The 18,540-nt window shown below is 39.8% G+C and overlaps 1 protein-coding gene across 2 annotated transcripts in view; it reads left to right on the forward strand.

The window, feature by feature from the left end:
• Positions 1–18,540, forward strand: part of fam83b (family with sequence similarity 83 member B) — a 58,129-nt gene extending 39,589 nt beyond the window's left edge. For both annotated transcript variants that reach the window (XM_061956964.1, XM_061956892.1), the window contains exons 4-5: positions 10,799–10,923; positions 13,815–18,540. In XM_061956964.1, the coding sequence (XP_061812948.1) occupies positions 10,799–10,923; positions 13,815–15,672 (1,983 nt within the window). In that variant the 3' untranslated portion in view covers positions 15,673–18,540. The remainder of the gene's footprint in view (positions 1–10,798; positions 10,924–13,814) is intronic.

An 18,540-nucleotide genomic window follows, 5' to 3' on the forward strand; every position in this document is an offset into this window, starting at 1 on the left:
AGTATAATTGTAACTAGGAATAAGTCTTCAAGTAACAATATTCAAATACTAACATTGTTGGGTAAAACAGAATTTGGTTTTATTCTGAATCCAGTGAAACAGATTGGTGGTTTTAGCTGATATGAAGACTTTCAGGTGTTTGTATATGTTTAAGTATTTGGCAGACGCTTTTATCCAAAGCGACTTACATAAAATAATACGTATAAAACAATCACTGCAAACATTATCATTTAAGGGAAGAATGTAATAGAAAATATCAATACAAAGTGTCAAGACAGAATAAACGCTCTGCTGCTGAAGCAACAGAGATACGGTCTATACCGGTAGGTCCCTAAGATATATAGATATCTAATGTATTCATACATTGTTTATGTAGAATACACGCATATGTATATATAACCTAATCATATTGTTTCTTCAACTTAAAAATAGCTTACCGTTTTTTCCACCTTCTCTGGGATTATATTCCCAGTTTTGATCTCGGACGTCTGGTCACTTATAGTGTATAAGAATATTATATTACTGTTAAGCAAACTATGAATAATAAAACACGCCAAAACATGTGTCTGTTATCATAGCTACACGTATGACAAAAAAGGGGGTGAAAATCAGTGGTATTCAGTGAGGTAAGATGAATTAAATGCGCTGACCGTTCATTGCTCCTGCCAAATGAATTGCACTGAGTGGAGCGGATCACCACTCCAAGATGGCGGCCCCGCGCCTCATCTGCGCCAGTAGGCAGTAGCGCTCCATGCTGCGTCTACTTATAAGATGTCTATGGTTATAGCGTTAGCAGTGAGTTTGCAGCCTCACTGATTTAACTACACAGCAAATAAAAGTCACGTTACTTAGCCAATAAACGTTATCTTACATTCAAAACTTACCCTTCTTTGTGCAACTTCAAATGTCGAACGAAGTTGGAAGTTGTTGCGTCTCCGTCTGTAATATTCGAACTGCGTGATTTGCATACGGCAATTCGTTTTTTGTTGACCAAGTCGTAGTTTTTATACCCGAACGAAACCAACTTTGGCATAATTGTTTATCACTGGCACGTTGTTGGACAACTCTTGTTCAGTGGTTGTACTGCAATTTGATTGGATGAATGCTGCGCGATGAAAACAACGTAGATCTAATTTGATTGGCTGTTGTACCGAGAGCACACCAGCTGACAGGAACAACACGCTGATAGACAGACGAAGAAAATGAAAAATACGGAGCGCTCCCAAATAACTTTTTAAGCTTTGGATTTTGGGGAAAGTGGCAAGTCATGTCAAGTCAAAAGGCTCAAGTCCAAGTGAAGTCACAAGTCATTGATGTTAAAGTCTAAGTCGAGTTGCAAGTCTCTTTACATTTTGTCAAGTCGAGTCTAAAGTCATCAAATTCATGACTCGAGTCTGACTCGAGTCCAAGTCATGTGACTCGAGTCCACACCTCTGCCTGGCCCTAACCCTCTAACCCTAACCCTAACCCTAACCAAATAACTCTAAATTAAGTCTTTGTTACTTAGAATATGTTCCCCTAGTGTCCAAAAAACTCTAAATTAAGTCTTTGTTACTTAAAATATGTTCCCCATACTAAAGTGTTACCAAAAACATATAACTTTGTCTTGAATTTGAAAAAAAAAAAACATTGTATTTTTCACTAAAGAAGGGTTCGGTGAATGCGCATATGAATCTGGTGGGGTTCGGTACCTCCAACAAGGTTAAGAACCACTGGACTAGACGTATAAGATTTCATGGGATTTAGCGATTAGGAGTGACAGATTGTTTGGTAAATGTATAGCATGTTCTATATGTTATAGTTATTTGAATGACTCTTACCATAATATGTTACGTTAACATACCAGGCACGTTATCAGTTGGTTATTTATGCGTCATATAACGTACACTTATTCAGCCTGTTGTTCACTATTCTTTATTTATTTTAAATTGCCTTTCAAATGTCTATTCTTGGTGTTGGGTTTTATCAAACAAATTTCCCCAAAAATGTGACTTATACTCCAGTGCGACTTATATATGTTTTTTTCCTTCTCTATTATGCATTTTCGGCCGGTGCGACTTATACTCCGAAAAATACAGTATGTTGGATCAAAGAGTGCAAAGGTGACTAAAGGGTGTTATTTCATGTCGAGAGGGAATGCAAAATAACAAAAACATGTGATTTATAATTAACGATTCTTACTTCGCGGAAATTCATGTATCGACTGTGTAAAGTACAACTTAAGTTTTGAAAAATATAATAATGTTTTGGAGTTAATGAGAACAATGAAATTCCCTTTCTTTGACCACATGTTCATTTAATAACAAATATTTTGCACAACACAGCAACAGAACTGATGTTTTATTAGCAGTAAGCAGCAAACTGCCCAGTCAGCATTATTACCACTGATGAGTTCATTGTAAACCACAGTACGCATACAAGTGTAACTGCTGAACAACACAACAACAATTTAAAAATAAATAAATTCAGAAGTATATAAAGCTGATTGATGCTATACCCACTCATGATACTTTAGCTGCAGCTACTGCTGTCTTGTGGAGATAATAAAAATTACACCAGGTGGTTACAGTTACAACTATTAATGAAATGTTTTGACCACACCATTTAAAGACCCTAGAGGTTATTTCCATTTGTATAGCTTTTTTTTTTTTTTTTTTTTTTTACAATATTATCAAAATTCTATAGCCATTTACAAATTATATTTCTTGATTGATTTAATCAGTGTTTTTCAACCTTTGTGCCGTAAAATACAATCTGGTGTGCCATGGGAGATTATCTAATTTCAGCTATTTGGGTTAAAAATATTTTTTGCAAACCAGTACTTATAATCCGTAACTAATGTGCCGTTGTTGAGTGTCGGTGCTGTCTAGAGCTCGGCAGAGTAACCGTGTAATACTCTTCCATATCAGTCGGTGGCAGCAGGTAGCTAATTGCTTTGTAGACGTAGGGAACATGGTTTGTCATGATCAAATCAAATGAAATCAAATCAACTTTATTTATAAAGCACATTTAAAATTTACCACAGGGGTAGCCAAAGTGCTGTACAATGGGCAGGTTAAAAGATGATACGACAACCGAGCAAACACAATACAACACAAACAGAGCACAATAAAAATCAATAAATAAAATAAATAAAACAAATAAAATCAATAAAATCAATAAAATAAAAATAAATAGAACATAAAAACATAAAAACAGGTTCACAGCAGGTGTATTATGGGGCGCCATAGCAGGATGGATATCACAATATGACGACGACAGCAGAAGGCAGTGTGCAGGTAAAAAGGTATCTAATGCTTAAACCAAAAATAAACAGAAGGCAAATGCCCCTAAAAACAGGCATTGAAGCTTAGGGATGGCTATGCAGAACAAAACTACAACTGAACTGGCTACAAAGTAAAGAAAAACAGAATGCTGGACGACAGCAAAGACTTACTGCGTGTGGAGCAGAGATGGCGTCCACAATGTACATCCGTACATGACATGACAACAATGTCCACAGAAAGAAGGGTAGCAACAACTGAAATAGTCTTGATTGCTAAAACAAAGCAGGTGCGGGGAATAGCGCTCAAAGGAAGACATGAAACTGCAACAGGAAAATACCAACAAAACAGGAAAAGCCACCAAAATAGGAGCGCAAGACACTACACACAGGAAAACACCAAAAACCTCAAAATAAGTCACGGCGTGATGTGACATGTCGTGACAAGACCTTTGAGACAAGTATAGTGAAGCATGGTTGGTTATGGTTTAAACTCATATTCAACAATTGCGACGACGACTTTTTATCGTCAATATCGAGTTAAAAATTTTAATGATTTCTGCTGGTGGTGTGCTTTCGGATTTTTTCAATAAAAAAAATGTGCCTTGGCTCAAAAAAAGGTTGAAAAACACTGGATCATATCCAACTGCTTCAACCACACATCTTCCATAAATGTGTCGAATTATTCATACTGAAGTGTGAGAGTTCTTACTAGTATCAGGTACCTTGATATCAAATTATAAATATTTCGGTATCATTTTGCATTTGTGTAACAACTGCATAAACTAGGTAGTTGTAACAGATATTTGTATTATCATGTAGGCTATTAATAGTGGGGAAATCAAACAAAGCAATAACATCATACAATTAAAAAATGAATATAAAACAACTTGATTTTGATAGGTAGAACAAGGAGGAGGAAACATAACATATATGTAATGTATTATAAACTACATTTGATGCAATAGTGAGTGGTTAGGATGATGAAAAATGTGATTCTCATCCGACCCACAATTCTTATTCATTCTGATTCTAAATCAATAAAAAACATTTTTTTAATTGATTTAAAAAAAAAAATGTCAACCAATTAAAAAAAATGTTTTTTTAAGCCATCTCTGGCTTACTTGCTGCGTGTATACTCATAAATCAGAAGCCAAGAATAGCTTTTGTAACCTGTAAACTGTTTTGAAAAGGTTTCATCATAATTTTACTAAATAACATATTGTGAGAATTGGTTTGAATTGAGTTTTTCTTGTATCAAGAATCGATTCAGAATCGAATCGTCAGTCTAAGAATTATAATCAAATCCTGAGTTGTTGTAAGATTCACATCCATACTGTAAGGGTTTATTATTGTGATTATACAAAGATGTAATCATACTTATCTATACTGTAAGTATATACTAAAAGTTGTTTATGTGAGGTCATTATGTATTGTATTGTTGATAACGAATCATATTATTACATCTGAGTGAAAAGGTAGGAAGGACATTACTGGCTTTTGCTTCTTCCTGATCCTTTTTGGACACATCATGTTTCTTTTTTAAATGTTCTTTTAATACTACTATTATGTTGTTTTTTTCAGATGATTACATTGCATTGGAGAGTATATTTGGATTTGATATGAATAACTACAAACTAGAGATGCGCGGTTTGCGGGCACAACCGCGGAGTCCGCGGATTATCAGCGGATCGGACGGATGAAATAAAAAAAAAAAGATTTTATCCGCGGGTCGGGTCGGGCGGTTGAAATAAAAAATAAATAGATTTTAAATAGATTCTGGCGGGTGGCAGTTAAACCAATTCGGAAATATATATACATAGTTAAATGTTGTTACCCACATACGAAAAACGAGCAGGCACCTGCTGCATATGCCACAACAGAAGAAAAAAAAAAAAAGAGATGGACACTTTTACGGAGCGGAGAAGGGACGCCTCGCCGGGGTCCGGGACCGAGGCCCCTTCCCCCGAGAGGGCCCCACCGGGAGCCGTAGCTGAGGCGATCCGCGAGAAGGGCCCGACGCACGTCCAGGGTCACCACCGCGCCCACCGCACCGACACCCCGCCTCGTCCGCCTTCGCCGCGGCCGGCGTCACGCGCAGCAGGTAAGCAGCTTACCTGCCCGCCACCCCCGTGGCCGGGGGCTCGTAACAGGGGTCACTCCGCGCGCTCCGCCCGCGCACCTTACCTGCCCGCCACCCCTGTTGCCGGGGGCGCGTAACAGGGGTCACTCCGCGCGCAGTGCGCTCACGAAAGGGGTGGGGCTCACCCTGGTTGATATAGACAGCAGGACGGTGGCCATGGAAGTTGGAACCCGCTAAGGAGTGTGTAACAACCCACCTGCCGAATCAACTAGCCCTGAAAATGGATGGCGCTGGAGCGTCGGGCCCATACCCGGCCGTCGCCGGCAGCGAGACGCGCTTGGAGGTGCGCTCAGCGCGGCTCCCATATGATTGCGCACTGGTGTGCGTCTGGGTCGTGACAGCGTGGCACGCGAATGTCTGTGCTGCATTGGATCAGTCTCCTTTCTTTAACAGGCAAAAGCTTTATAACCTCACTAATGCCTTACATCGTCTATATTAGATATATAACAACGGGCGGGTGCGGGCGGGTGCGGTTCTGATCAAATGTTAGAAACGGGTGGATGGCGGATGGTTGACGACTTTCTGATGCGGTTGCGGATGAAATAATTGCCTATCCGCGCATCTCTACTACAAACAAATTAATGAAATTAATAGTTGAAATTGATCATTAATAACTACTTCCTAAAACCCAAAAAATTAAGTCTTCCTCAGGTTACTACATACATTTTTATTACAAAACTTATTCCGATGCCACGACCTAAAGCATGGGTGTCAAACTCTGGCCAAATTTGGCCCGCCGTGTAATTTCACTTGGCCTTTGAGGCGATAAATAATTAACACTAGAGCTGGCCCGCCGATTATATACAGCGGCGGTGCCGCGGTAACACCGCATTCACTGCTAATTCTCGTACTTGCCAACCCTCCCGGGAGACTCCCAAATTTCAGTGCCCCTTTGCAGCACTAACTCTTCCGGGACGCTACAAGGTGTGTGTGGGGGGGCGGGGTTTGGTGGTAGCGGGGTGTATTTTATAGCGTCCCGGAAGAGTTAGTACTGCAAAGGGTTCTGGGTATTTGTTCTGTTGTGTTTATGTTGTGTTACGGTGCGGATGTTCTCCCGAAATGTGTTTGTCATTCTTGTTTGGTGTGGGTTCACAGTGTGACGTATATTTCTAACAGTGTTAAAGTTGTATACTGCCACCCTCAGTGTAACGTGTATCGCTGTTGATCAAGTGTGAATTGCATTCACGTGTGTGTGCGTACAGAAGCTGCACATATCTTGTGACTGGGCCGGCATGTTGTTAGAATGGATGAAAAGCGAACGTGACGACAGCTCGTAGAGGACGTTAGAAGCAGTGCCTTTAAGGCACGCCCCCAAGACTGTGGGCCGGGTGGACTACGAGATATAATGACTGATGAACACCTTCGTTCGATAATGAAGGTTGCCTCAGCTCAAAGCCTGAGCCCCGACATTAATGAACTAGCATCCAAGAAAAGATGCCAGGTATCTGGCTTGGGCACATCAGATTAGATCAATGTGTTGCAAACTGAGCAGTTTGAAGTCCTGAATGGTTGGTTTATTCATTGTTATTCTATTGTCAAATTTATTAGCCTGTGGACAAAGTTAATGCTGATATTTACCTCAGAAGGCTGCAAATAGAAAAGAGGCATTCAATTTTTATTTAAATTGTATTTGATATGCCATTGATATTTTTTAATTATTATTATTTTTATTTGAAACTCAATTTTACATGTCACTATAAAGTTATATAAGCTTTGCTTTTTCAATATTCAATGCAAAACTTGTTTGGGTCCGTATTAAAAGGTTCAATTGTTCAACCTTGGCCCGCGGCTTTGTTCAGTTTTAAATTTTGGCCCACTCTTTATTTGAGTTTGACACCCCTGACCTAAAGGAAGAGGTTACCAATGCATACATGGTAAACAGTGTGCAGTGTTTATGAACTAAACAAAAGCATTTGACACAATTAATCACAATATTTTTATCAAAAAATTATAACGATATGGCATCAGAGGGTTGGTCTTGAACTGGGTAAGAAGCTACTTAACCAACAGAAAGAAATACGTGAAGCTAGGCAACAACACGTCTACGGCTCTGCACATACCTTGCGGCGTACCCCAGGGATCAATACTGGGACCGAAATTGTTCAATCTTAATATAAATGACATTTGTAAAGTTAAAGCCAATTTTAACCTGCTACCTAAGAATGCATAACAATTATTTTCCACAAAAGAGGAGAAATGTTAACCTGACTCTTGCCAGATCCTTGTAGTTCGCTGAGCTCCACACATTGATCTGGGAGTTCTCAATAAGAAATGTATTTCAGGGGACTTGTAAAAAAAATCATTGTATGTGATTGAATAAACCACTTGTCCGTTATCTTGAATGACGTGTTGCTTTAACCACTCACATCGAGATCAACCCGTGACGCTGATGAGAGCGACGCTGGGAAATCCAAACCCGGTCGGAAGAAGAGCCAAAACATCCTTGCCACTAATAAATGCCTTCAAAACCGTTCTCTGTCCATCTTTTAAAGAATTAATATTCGATAGATTCGACAAAACAGTTGCAATAGCAGAATCAATGTCAGCACACGACGCAGCGAGGCCCCATTGTTGTTTGAATCAAACAGTTGATTCGGCGCTACGTCACATCTATGGAATCCCGCCCGGCGATCCTGATTGGTTCATTATTTTTTGCTATCTGGAAGGAGTTTGCAATGCCTTCGAGCCCAGATCCTTGTGTGGAGCTCAGCGAACTACAAGGATCTGACGAGAGTCAGGTTAGAGAAATGTATCCTTATGGTAAATATATCCTAAAACATTTATATGCACATACTGTACAACTCTTAAAATCTTTATCATATCAGTATGTGGAATTCAATTATAAAATGAATTAAGCACAGAAGTCAAACAATGTACTAGTATATCCAGTTTAAGAAACTGTTCAAACTCAAAACGCTCACAAAGTACAAGGAATAAGACTCATCTTGAACCTTATTGAACAATTCGATCATATTTTTCATCTCATTATGTGAATCACAACTTATAAACAACGATTTACTCAACAGAACTTTATTTATTATTCATTTCAATTGTTTGTGTTCAACACGCCGGATTGTAGTCAGCTGGAGGCGTGTCTTAATGAAATTAAACAATGGATGTCCGCTAACTTCTTGCAACTCAACACTAAGAAAACGGAAATGCTGATTATCGGTCCTGCTAAACACCGACATTTATTTAATAATACCACCTTAACATTTGACAACCAAACAATTACACAAAGCGAATCAGTAAAGAATCTGGGTATTATCTTCGACCCAACTCTCTCGTTTGAGTCACACATTAAGAGTGTTACTAAAACGGCCTTCTTTCATCTCCGTAATATCGCTAAAATTCGTTCCATTTTGTCCACTAGCGACGCTGAGATCATTATTCATGCGTTCGTTACGTCTCGTCTCGATTACTGTAACGTATTATTTTCGGGTCTCCCTATGTCTAGCATTAAAAGATTACAGTTGGTACAAAATGCGGCTGCTAGACTTTTGACAAGAACAAGAAAGTTTGATCATATTACGCCTATACTGGCTCACCTGCACTGGCTTCCTGTGCACTTAAGATGCGACTTTAAGGTTTTACTACTTACGTATAAAATACTACACAGTCTAGCTCCATCCTATCTTGCCGATTGTATTGTACCATATGTCCCGGCAAGAAATCTGCGTTCAAAGAACTCCGGCTTATTAGTGATTCCCAGAGCCCAAAAAAAGTCTGCGGGCTGTAGAGCGTTTTCTATTCGGGCTCCAGTACTATGGAATGCCCTCCCGGTAACAGTTAGAGATGCTACCTCAGTAGAAGCATTTAAGTCCCATCTCAAAACTCAAAGGTATACTCTAGCCTTTGAATAGCCCCCTCTTTTTTAGACCAGTTGATCTTTTCTTTTCTCCTCTGCTGCCCCCTACCCCTTGTGGAAGGGGAGACACACAGGTCCGGTGGCCATGGGTGGGGTGCTGGCTGTCCGGGGTCGGGACCCGGGGTGGACCGCTCGCCTGTATATCGGTTGGGAACATCTCTGCGCTGCTGACCCGTCTCCGCTCGGGATGGTTTCCTGCTGACCCCACTGTGGACTGGACTCTTACTGTTATGCTGGATCCACTATGGACTGTACTCTCACAATATTATGTTAGACCCACTCGACATCCATTGCATTCGGTCTCCCTAGAGGGGGGGGGTTACCCACATATGCGGTCCTCTCCAAGGTTTCTCATAGTCATTCACATCGACGTCCCACTGGGGTGAGTTTTTCCTTGCCCTTATGTGGGCTCTGTACCGAGGATGTCGTTGTGGCTTGTACAGCCCTTTGAGACACTTGTGATTTAGGGCTATATAAATAAACATTGATTGATTGATTGATTGATTGTGTTGCAAGTTGAGCACAAGAAGTGAACAAATGTGTTAGAAATTGCAATGAAATGCAAAGGGGGTAGGATTAAGTAGGCTCTGCTTCTTCTTACTCCTTTTCGGACATGTTGTAATTGGAAACTGGGAATATGTGATGTATCATATTGTAACTGTGTGCAGGTTTGAAATAAAATAAAACAAAAAATCAAAACCATTACCATTCTTATGCAGAATAGGATGTCTTCTTTGGGCTACTTTTAAGGAATTCTTCCTTCGACCTGTGAGAGTTTTGAACATGTTTTTTTGTTTGTAACCATAATTGAAGGTCAGGTTGAATAAAAACAACCGCCTGGTGCACTTTTGATCATAGCCAGTGTTGTGTTTGTGTTCTACCATACTATGCCAAAACACTTCAACCTTGTTCTTATTAAATATACCTCCCACCTTGCAATGCTTGTGAAATAGTGCTTGTTTGTATTTGGAAGAAAATGCAGACTCAAAAACACAAACCATTACTGTCATACTGCAGCACTACTTCAAACACTCCTGTGGCTCATATGTTTTTTCTACATAGAGCCATAGTCCATATGGTTGAGATACAGTATTTAAGGTATGATGGTATGTATCCCCAGAAATAAGCTTTTTTTTAACAATTGCACATAGTCACGGCACTAACCAGAAAGCATTTTGTACATAGTCCAGGATAGCTATGAACCTAATAAGTCAAATTACTGACTGATTGAACGGTTCCTTCCCAGAAAATTAGGACTGCTGTGATTATGGAAGTTTCTGCTGCTTGACACAAATCATTTTGTTATTCCAGTGATTTTCTAAGATGGAACTCCTGTAGAAACACAAGCACAAATCAAATGGCCATTGAGAGCTTATCACAACAACAACAACAATGAGCAAAACATGTCACCTCAAAATAACATCTATCTACTGAGTGACTATGAGTGATTACATTTAATGTAAATATTGACAACTCCATGTGACTATTTGTTTTCTTTTCTCCTTTTTTCTTCTTCTCTCGACAGAACATGAGAGTACGCACTGTGAAAGGCGAAGATTATCTGTGTCGGTCAGGGACAAAATTTCATGGGGAAATGGAGCAGAAGTTCATCTTAGTGGACTGTCACACTGTGATTTTTGGCTCCTACAGGTAAATACAACTATCACAAGCCACTTTGGAATGGCCCTCATTTATGATTCATGTTTGGAGTGAGACATCTCATAAATCTTTCAGTGTTAATAACAGATATAAATAGCTAGATCTTGAGTAAAATAATATATCTATTTTTTAACTTTTTCAAATACACATCATTAATTACATCCTTGACAAGGCTTAGCTGTGTGTTCTTTCAAATTTTGAAGTACGAGTCTGTTGATCTTTTATTTCTTGTGATGCATCAATATTAAGTTTAATTTTTTTAAATGAGCAGATTTGCATAGACCAGGGGTGTCAAACGTACGGATCGGGCCCTCGAACAGATTTTAACTTGCCTGCGGGATGAGTTTGCAGAGTATAAAAATGAGCCGAAATTTTTGAATGAAAGAAACTGCTGTTCTAAATGTGTCCACTAGATGTCGCAATAGCAATCCTTTGTATCTTTGTAGACGATGCTACATATGTAAAAACAAATAAACCACATGATGTTAGTGCACCAGTCGAGGAAAATGAGCAAACTACATAAAAAACATCCTGTAATTTGATTTTGATATAATTTTTTTTATCTTGATAGAATGGAAAATTAACACCAATTAGTTGACTGATGAACATTATCACATAATTTATTCAGAAAGTATAAATAACGACAAATAAAGATAGAATACTATTAACCGCAACATGTAAGTGTAAAAAAACAACAACAACATTATGATTTGTACATTTTCAGAATGTGTTTGTTCTATTTTTAAACAAAGAAAACAATCTGAAGTTGTCTTTATTTTTAAGTTATCGTGCCGTGATTTTACCAGTCCGGCCCACTTGGGAGTAGATTTTTCTCCATGTGGCCCCCGATCTAAAATGAGTTTGACACCCCTGGTATAGACGTTTGGGCAACTACTAGCAGTGGCACGTAGCCAGCCATCAGATCACTGATCTCTCTGATGTGAAGTGAATTATATTTATATAGCGCTTTTCTCTAGTGACTCAAGACGCTTTCACATAGCGAAACCCAATATCTAAGTTACATTTAAACCGGTGTGGATGGCACTGGGAGCAAGTGGGTAAAGTGTCTTGCCCAAGGGCACGACGGCAGTGACTCTACCAACCGAGCTATGCCAGCGCTTTACTTTTTCCACATTTTGTTATGTTACAGCCAACCTTGTGGGGTCAAATAAAAAAAAAAAGACTTGAGGTATTGAAAAAAGTATTGAGCAAAGGGTGTGAATACTTGTGATTTTTTTTTTTTTTTCAATAAATTTAAACTTTTCACATTGTCATTAGGGGGCACTGTGTGTAGAATTTTGAGGACAAAAATGAATTCATTCCATTTTGGAATAAGGCTGTAACATACGAAAATTCAGAAACAGTAAAGCGCTGTGAATACTTTCCAAATGCACTTTCTTTAGAATAAAAAAAAAAAGTCTGATGATTTAAAAAGCCATAAATATAAATCAATGATTAAATATATCATGAAAAAGGTCAAGGCATATGCAAGTTGGTCATGAAAATATTTTTAAATTAATAGAATATAGCTGAGTTTTGTTCTAGTTCATGGTTTGATTATTAATGTAGAACTGTGTAAATCAGCGGTTTTCAAAGTGTGGGGCAGAGCTTGTACGGCAGAATTTTTTTTTTTCAAATCTGTTAATAAGCGAGCTAACTTTACTTGTGCCTTTAGACTTGTTTTATGAATTATAATAGCATTGAGTGTATTTTACTCTAGATTACAGTATCGGTAGTCTGGAGGATCCTCTAAGCATCGTCGCCCGGTCACTAAAACACGGCCACAATGTGGAAATTATTTGTCACATCCAGAGTAATTCCTTTAGAGTGTCCGCCCTGAGATCGGTAGGTTGTGAGTTAAAACCCCGGCCGAGTCATACCAAGGATGATAAAAATGAGACCCATCACCTCCCTGCTTGGCACTCAGCATCAAGGGTTGGAATTGGTGCCCACTGCTCCCCTCACCTCCCAAGGGGTGATCAAGGGTGATGGGTCAATTGCAGAGAATAATTTTGCCACACGTAGTGTGTGTGGGACAATCATTGGTACTTTATCTTTAACTAAGTTAGAACTGGGCTTGTTTGTGGTAAAACCTCGAACATAAATTGTTCTGCACAAAATTGACAGTCGTAGCTATTAGTCGTAGTTATTGGTTTCAAAGATGTAGCGCATCAAAAGAGGTAATCTCCACTTTGGCTGGACATTTAATCGTTTATAGCAGTCTCAAGTAGCTAAAGGGCTGATTCGACTCCGAAGCTACTTCGAGCTGTTGTCGTTTGACATGGCTCGCGTCAAAGCATCACCAATGCGGGAGATGTGTTATTGATAAGGCAGGAGTTGAAAATGAAGTCGATCAAAAGGTTGTTCTGCCAAAAGGTAGTCTATTTCAGATAGTCGCAGTGAAGATAGAGCACCGCTCAGATTAGCCGGCTGATTACTGTTTTTTTTAATAGGGTTCAAACTAACCAAAAATAAATAAAGTAGCGCTTAGTTAATTTGCTGTATTTATCGATATAATGTAATAAATAAGACAAATATTGCACTGTAATACCTTAGATACATAAATGAAAAATAACAGTTCATCTAGGCCAAAATCATGCTTTTTTGAAAAATTAGGGGGAAAAAAAACGCCTTTGCGATGTAGTGAAGCTGCGAGATTTTAAGCGCGATATAGTGAGAGACAACCTATACTGTCATGATATTAATTACCCCAAATAACTGAATTACACAGGTATTCTTTCTGAATGTATTTCTGCTGAAAGTTTCTGTGTATTATCTCACTGGATTGTGCGAGCAAACTACTGGAACACATTGTAAAGTCAGAAAATAATAATGGGATTTCTCCTCATTGATAAATTAATCACATTTTTGTCTGTTGGCAGCTTTACTTGGTCTTGTGGAAGGATCAATCTGAGCATGGTGCAAGTTATTACAGGCCATCTGGTGAAGTCCTACGATGAGGAGTTTAGAACGCTGTACGCAAGGTCCGCCGTGCCAGCTGAGCTGTGCCAACCAGAGGGTTCTCTCCACTCCAACGGTCTGCATGATATGCGAACCTGGCCAAAATATAATTCCCATTGCAGCCAAACGCTGGATCGTCGGGACCAGTTGAGGCACACGTTGGACTCTGTCTACCGGAAGACCTGCGAGAGGAATCAGTACGGACCTTTGATTGAGCATGACAGTGGTTTGCAGAAGCACATGTCTCAATTTCAGTCCACAGAGACGATGAACTTCTTAAAAAGGCACAGCTATGCCGGGGAGAGACAAGACGGATATACCCCACAAAATGTCCGGACCAGAGCAAGCAACTGGAATATTACTCGTGAAACCGGAATTGGGACCAACCACTATCCATTGGATAATAATTATTTAGCGCCACACATGTACAGGAGTCAACAAGTTCGTCAGTCATACAATGGCAATGACAAACACGTTCTGTCCATACAGCAGAACATGCCCACGCTGGAAAAAACATCCAAGTCATTCATGCGCACATGGAGGATAGAGTCCTACCTGAAAAACCCGGATGTCCCATACGGAGAGTCTGACTATCTGGATCCATTTGATCGACGAATGAGGTCTTCCCTCAATTATAGGTCTGCTATACCGGAGCAAATGGAGATCACCACACACATAAAACCCACATCCTCTGTAGGTAACCCGTCATCAGTACACAATGCTTTGCACTACTCTTCAATGCAGTGGAATCCGATCGACAGCAACAGATCAAACAATGACGAATTTATAATGAGGAGAAAAACCCAGCAGATGTTGGAGGACTATGGCGGAGGGACAAGCGCATATCCGTCTTCATACGCCAGTTTGGGTAGAGCACAACGTGGGCAGATCGTCACAAACCCTGACCTCCTGACAAACAGCTGGAACAAAAGGCACAGTGTGGCAGATTCCAGATCGAACTCGTCATACACGCAGGACTCCTCAAGTGCCATGTATGGGGGTTTTTCTAGAATGCAAATAGATCGAGGCACAACTGGAATCAATCATGGAGGATACGGGTCAAATCTCAATGTGGACCAGAGATCTGTCTCTCAATACGATGTCAAGAGCACCACCACTTCTAGTTGGCGGGATCAACCTGCTCGGACGGTGTCTGATGTAGCCCTGGATAGGAATGACGAGGATTTGACAGTTAAATCCAACATAATGGGCTCTCAGCAATTTCTGAAGAAGAGCACAAAGAAGATTAAGTCATTTTTGAACATACCAGACAAAAGAGAGAGCCAAACGAGAACAATAGAAACCCCGAGCGTGACGTCAGAGAGCAGCACAGACACTATAAAAGGTGAGGATGAGAGCGCCATCTCTGAAAGTGGGTTTAGAATTCACCCTAGCAACTCATCCAGCGGTTATCACAAGAACCACACGGCAGATGTAAAATATTCCGAACCACGATTCACCACTGAGGAGCAGCGGCCAGCGCAAATCTCTCGCTATGAAACACAAAGTAAGGCAGACATCCCTGACAAAAGCAACGACATACCAGGTTGGAATAAAGACAGGAAAACTGACCATCGGCTCTACAGCAGATTTGAGCCTTTCTGTTCAGTTGAAAAGAAGCAACCTTTACGCTCTCCATTCAACTACCCGGAGAAAACCAAAACTAAAAGTGAGGCAGTGAATGACCACAGTTTCCACCGGCTGGGAAGGAGTCACCATGAAAATAAGATTGAGAAATTCTTTCATAAAGTGGGAAACTTCATCCACAAGAACAAATAGCAGAGTGTCTTGCCAAGGTGCAGGTCACGGAACATTTGTTTGCCTGGCGAACCTGCATTTTACTGTCACAAGTTAGTACCCAAACAAGTGATATTTACCATATTGTCACAGTGGGACCTAGATAGTTGAATACAACTCCGTTGCTAGTCGTCTTACAAATACAACTTAAATTACTAATACATTTAAAATGAATGATTACATCACTTTGAAGTCTATATCTAATATAGACTTCAAAGTGGTTGAATTCAATCCAGTTCAAAACTGTTACCATTATAAAACCTGTATTAACAATACAGGCAGTGTTATCAAACATTGTATAATAAACCCACAATAAAGTCAAACTACCGTAAATCCTGGGCCATAGAGTGCACCTGCTTATAAGCCGCGCCCACTTAATATTTTTATAGGTATTGGCCACAGTCTATAAGGTGTACACATTAAAACATGGAATATTTACACGTGTTTATTCACAAGTTTGCCAAAAGACAGTGCCTGTAACATGACATACAGTAGCCTACCGGAGTGTGGCCTTCTCTTCAAGATCGGCCATTGGGGTTCGTTAGTGTTGGTGGATTTCTGTTCCGTTCGGCGGCTGTTTGCTTTTTTTGATGGCCTGGTTGATCGTCTTCAGCTTCAGGGTTGCGTTGAGTACATTTCGGTGTGTCTTCTCCACGATGAATCTGAGCCCACAATGCACTAAATTGGCTGACTAAATGATTGTGAGAGTGCGTTTGATTTACTGTGAATAATCTCATTGGTCCACCGTGATCCGTTTGGCAAGTTCATTGGTCTGATGTGACGAGGCTACGTTTACTGGTTGCATGAGATGCTTATGAAACCGTAAAATCTATGAATTAGCTGCAACATTGTATAAAATGCAGTGTTCATAGCGTGGGGGGAAAGCATTATAATCCGGAAATCACAGTACTACCCCTTTGAACTGCAAGCCGGACACATAATGGAGAGCTGTGTGGTTGGTTTGTCAGCATATGGTTTAAAGCGTGTTTGTAATTGTCTTTTGCTGTGTAACTGATATCTTCATGGGCAAAATCCCGAAACAACCTAACAGCTAAAGAAAAAACGAAACATATCCAGGATATCGCTTATGCTTAATTTGATTCAGGCCTGTTGAACAAAAGCTTTCAATAGAATCTGTATGGCTCTCTGAGGTTTTAAGCAAAAGGTCAAGGATGCAGAAAATGCAAACATGTCACGCATGATTTTTTTATTTTTATTAACATAAAGTATGTCGGTAGCTACTCAGGTAGTTTTGGTAATCATTTCCCCTGACCAAAAGCAACACACCTATAGGTAAGGTTTATGATTAGCAAGGTCCAAAATAAATATATAGTAAGCCAGCGGATTTATTTTGGTGGGTACTTCCAGGTGCAGCGTCTAGGTCAATCTTCCCGAAGTCTGCTTATGCCATTGACAAATCAATTCATCTGAACACAGATATGATATATCGAATGACGCGGCAGGAGATTTTTGGCAAGATACTATGTCACTCTGCAGGTACAGGTTCTAGTTCTTTTGTTGTATTGTATTTGTACAGTACCACTGTGTTTAGATTAAGAAGGCTTCCAGCAAACACTGTTTACATTTGGGCTCTTCCAATTGTGTTGTGCACTGGTGCACCTGACTGTGCTGTATGTTTACCTGCTGGACCATGGCAGACCTCGAGAAAACACATAACTTAAATGATCACAATCAAGCAGTAAATACGTCAGACTGAGATGTCATTTAAATAGTACTTGTGTCAAAGCGCCATGAGTCTTATAGACATTATAGACACGTCTATTTACATTCCAAAGCACTTATGAGTGACAAAAGGTTGCTACGATTAAGAGTCGGTCACCATGGTTTCTGTAATTTTTTGTAAATATCACATATTTTTAACACTGTATTTCTTTGCATTGCAAATGTTGGGACTATACATGTTTTATTGGACTCCAGACATACACAAATGTGTGTGTTGTTTAATTTTGTAAGAAGAACATGTGTACATGGTTAAGTGTTGTTATAAATGCACATTCTGTATGTAGGTGTACATGTACATTTACATAAGCGTATATGTTTCGCCGATAGTTTAATTTCTGATGCGTGTCAGCATTAAACATATTGCATGAAGTACCAAAGTGAAAATGTTGTGGATATTACAATGTACAGTATATACAGTACAGTAAAACCTGGGTATTTTCCTCGGCCCAACTAAGGTTCATCAACATTGGATAGGGAAAATTCAAATCCATGTGTGGATAAAATGGACAATGATTTTTAATTTGCAAGTGAATTTGTTGTGCGTGTACATACGCTACTTATATCTTTTGCCTACTGTGCGTATGTAAGGCCATGTGTGTGATAAACCATGATGTTCGCTTCAGAGATGAAGAGAGTCATTGGAGCTGGGAATAATCAATGTGTTGCCAAGTTCACTTTTATTGCAAATATTGTTCCGAAATCAGAGAAGAAGGAATTCACGAACTTGGGCAGTACCCGCTCTGAGCAAGTCGTATACACACAGGAATGAATGTACTAAAAGCCAACCAATCACAGCCATTACATTGTGATGCGAGGTATGATTTTTTTCCAGAGGAGCACACTCAAGCCTTTGGAGGAGGGAGGAGCACGCTTGCATAAGATGTATAAACCAAGGCTTGGTTTTGAGGCTTTAACACAAACAAATTATGCTAAAAAAGATTAATACCAGTGCCTCGCTCTGCCACTTTCTCATCTCAAAACACATTTCAGCTCATCCTCGTATTACTCCTGGTGCTGTGGTTGTGTAAGCACAGGTCTTGTATATGTGCTTTAGTTACACTTTTGAACATGCACATTTTGTTTTGCTGTTGTTTTGGGAGATCTTGA

Source organism: Nerophis lumbriciformis, linkage group LG02, assembly GCF_033978685.3.
Source record: "Nerophis lumbriciformis linkage group LG02, RoL_Nlum_v2.1, whole genome shotgun sequence".
In the NCBI taxonomy this organism is placed as follows: domain Eukaryota; kingdom Metazoa; phylum Chordata; class Actinopteri; order Syngnathiformes; family Syngnathidae; genus Nerophis; species Nerophis lumbriciformis.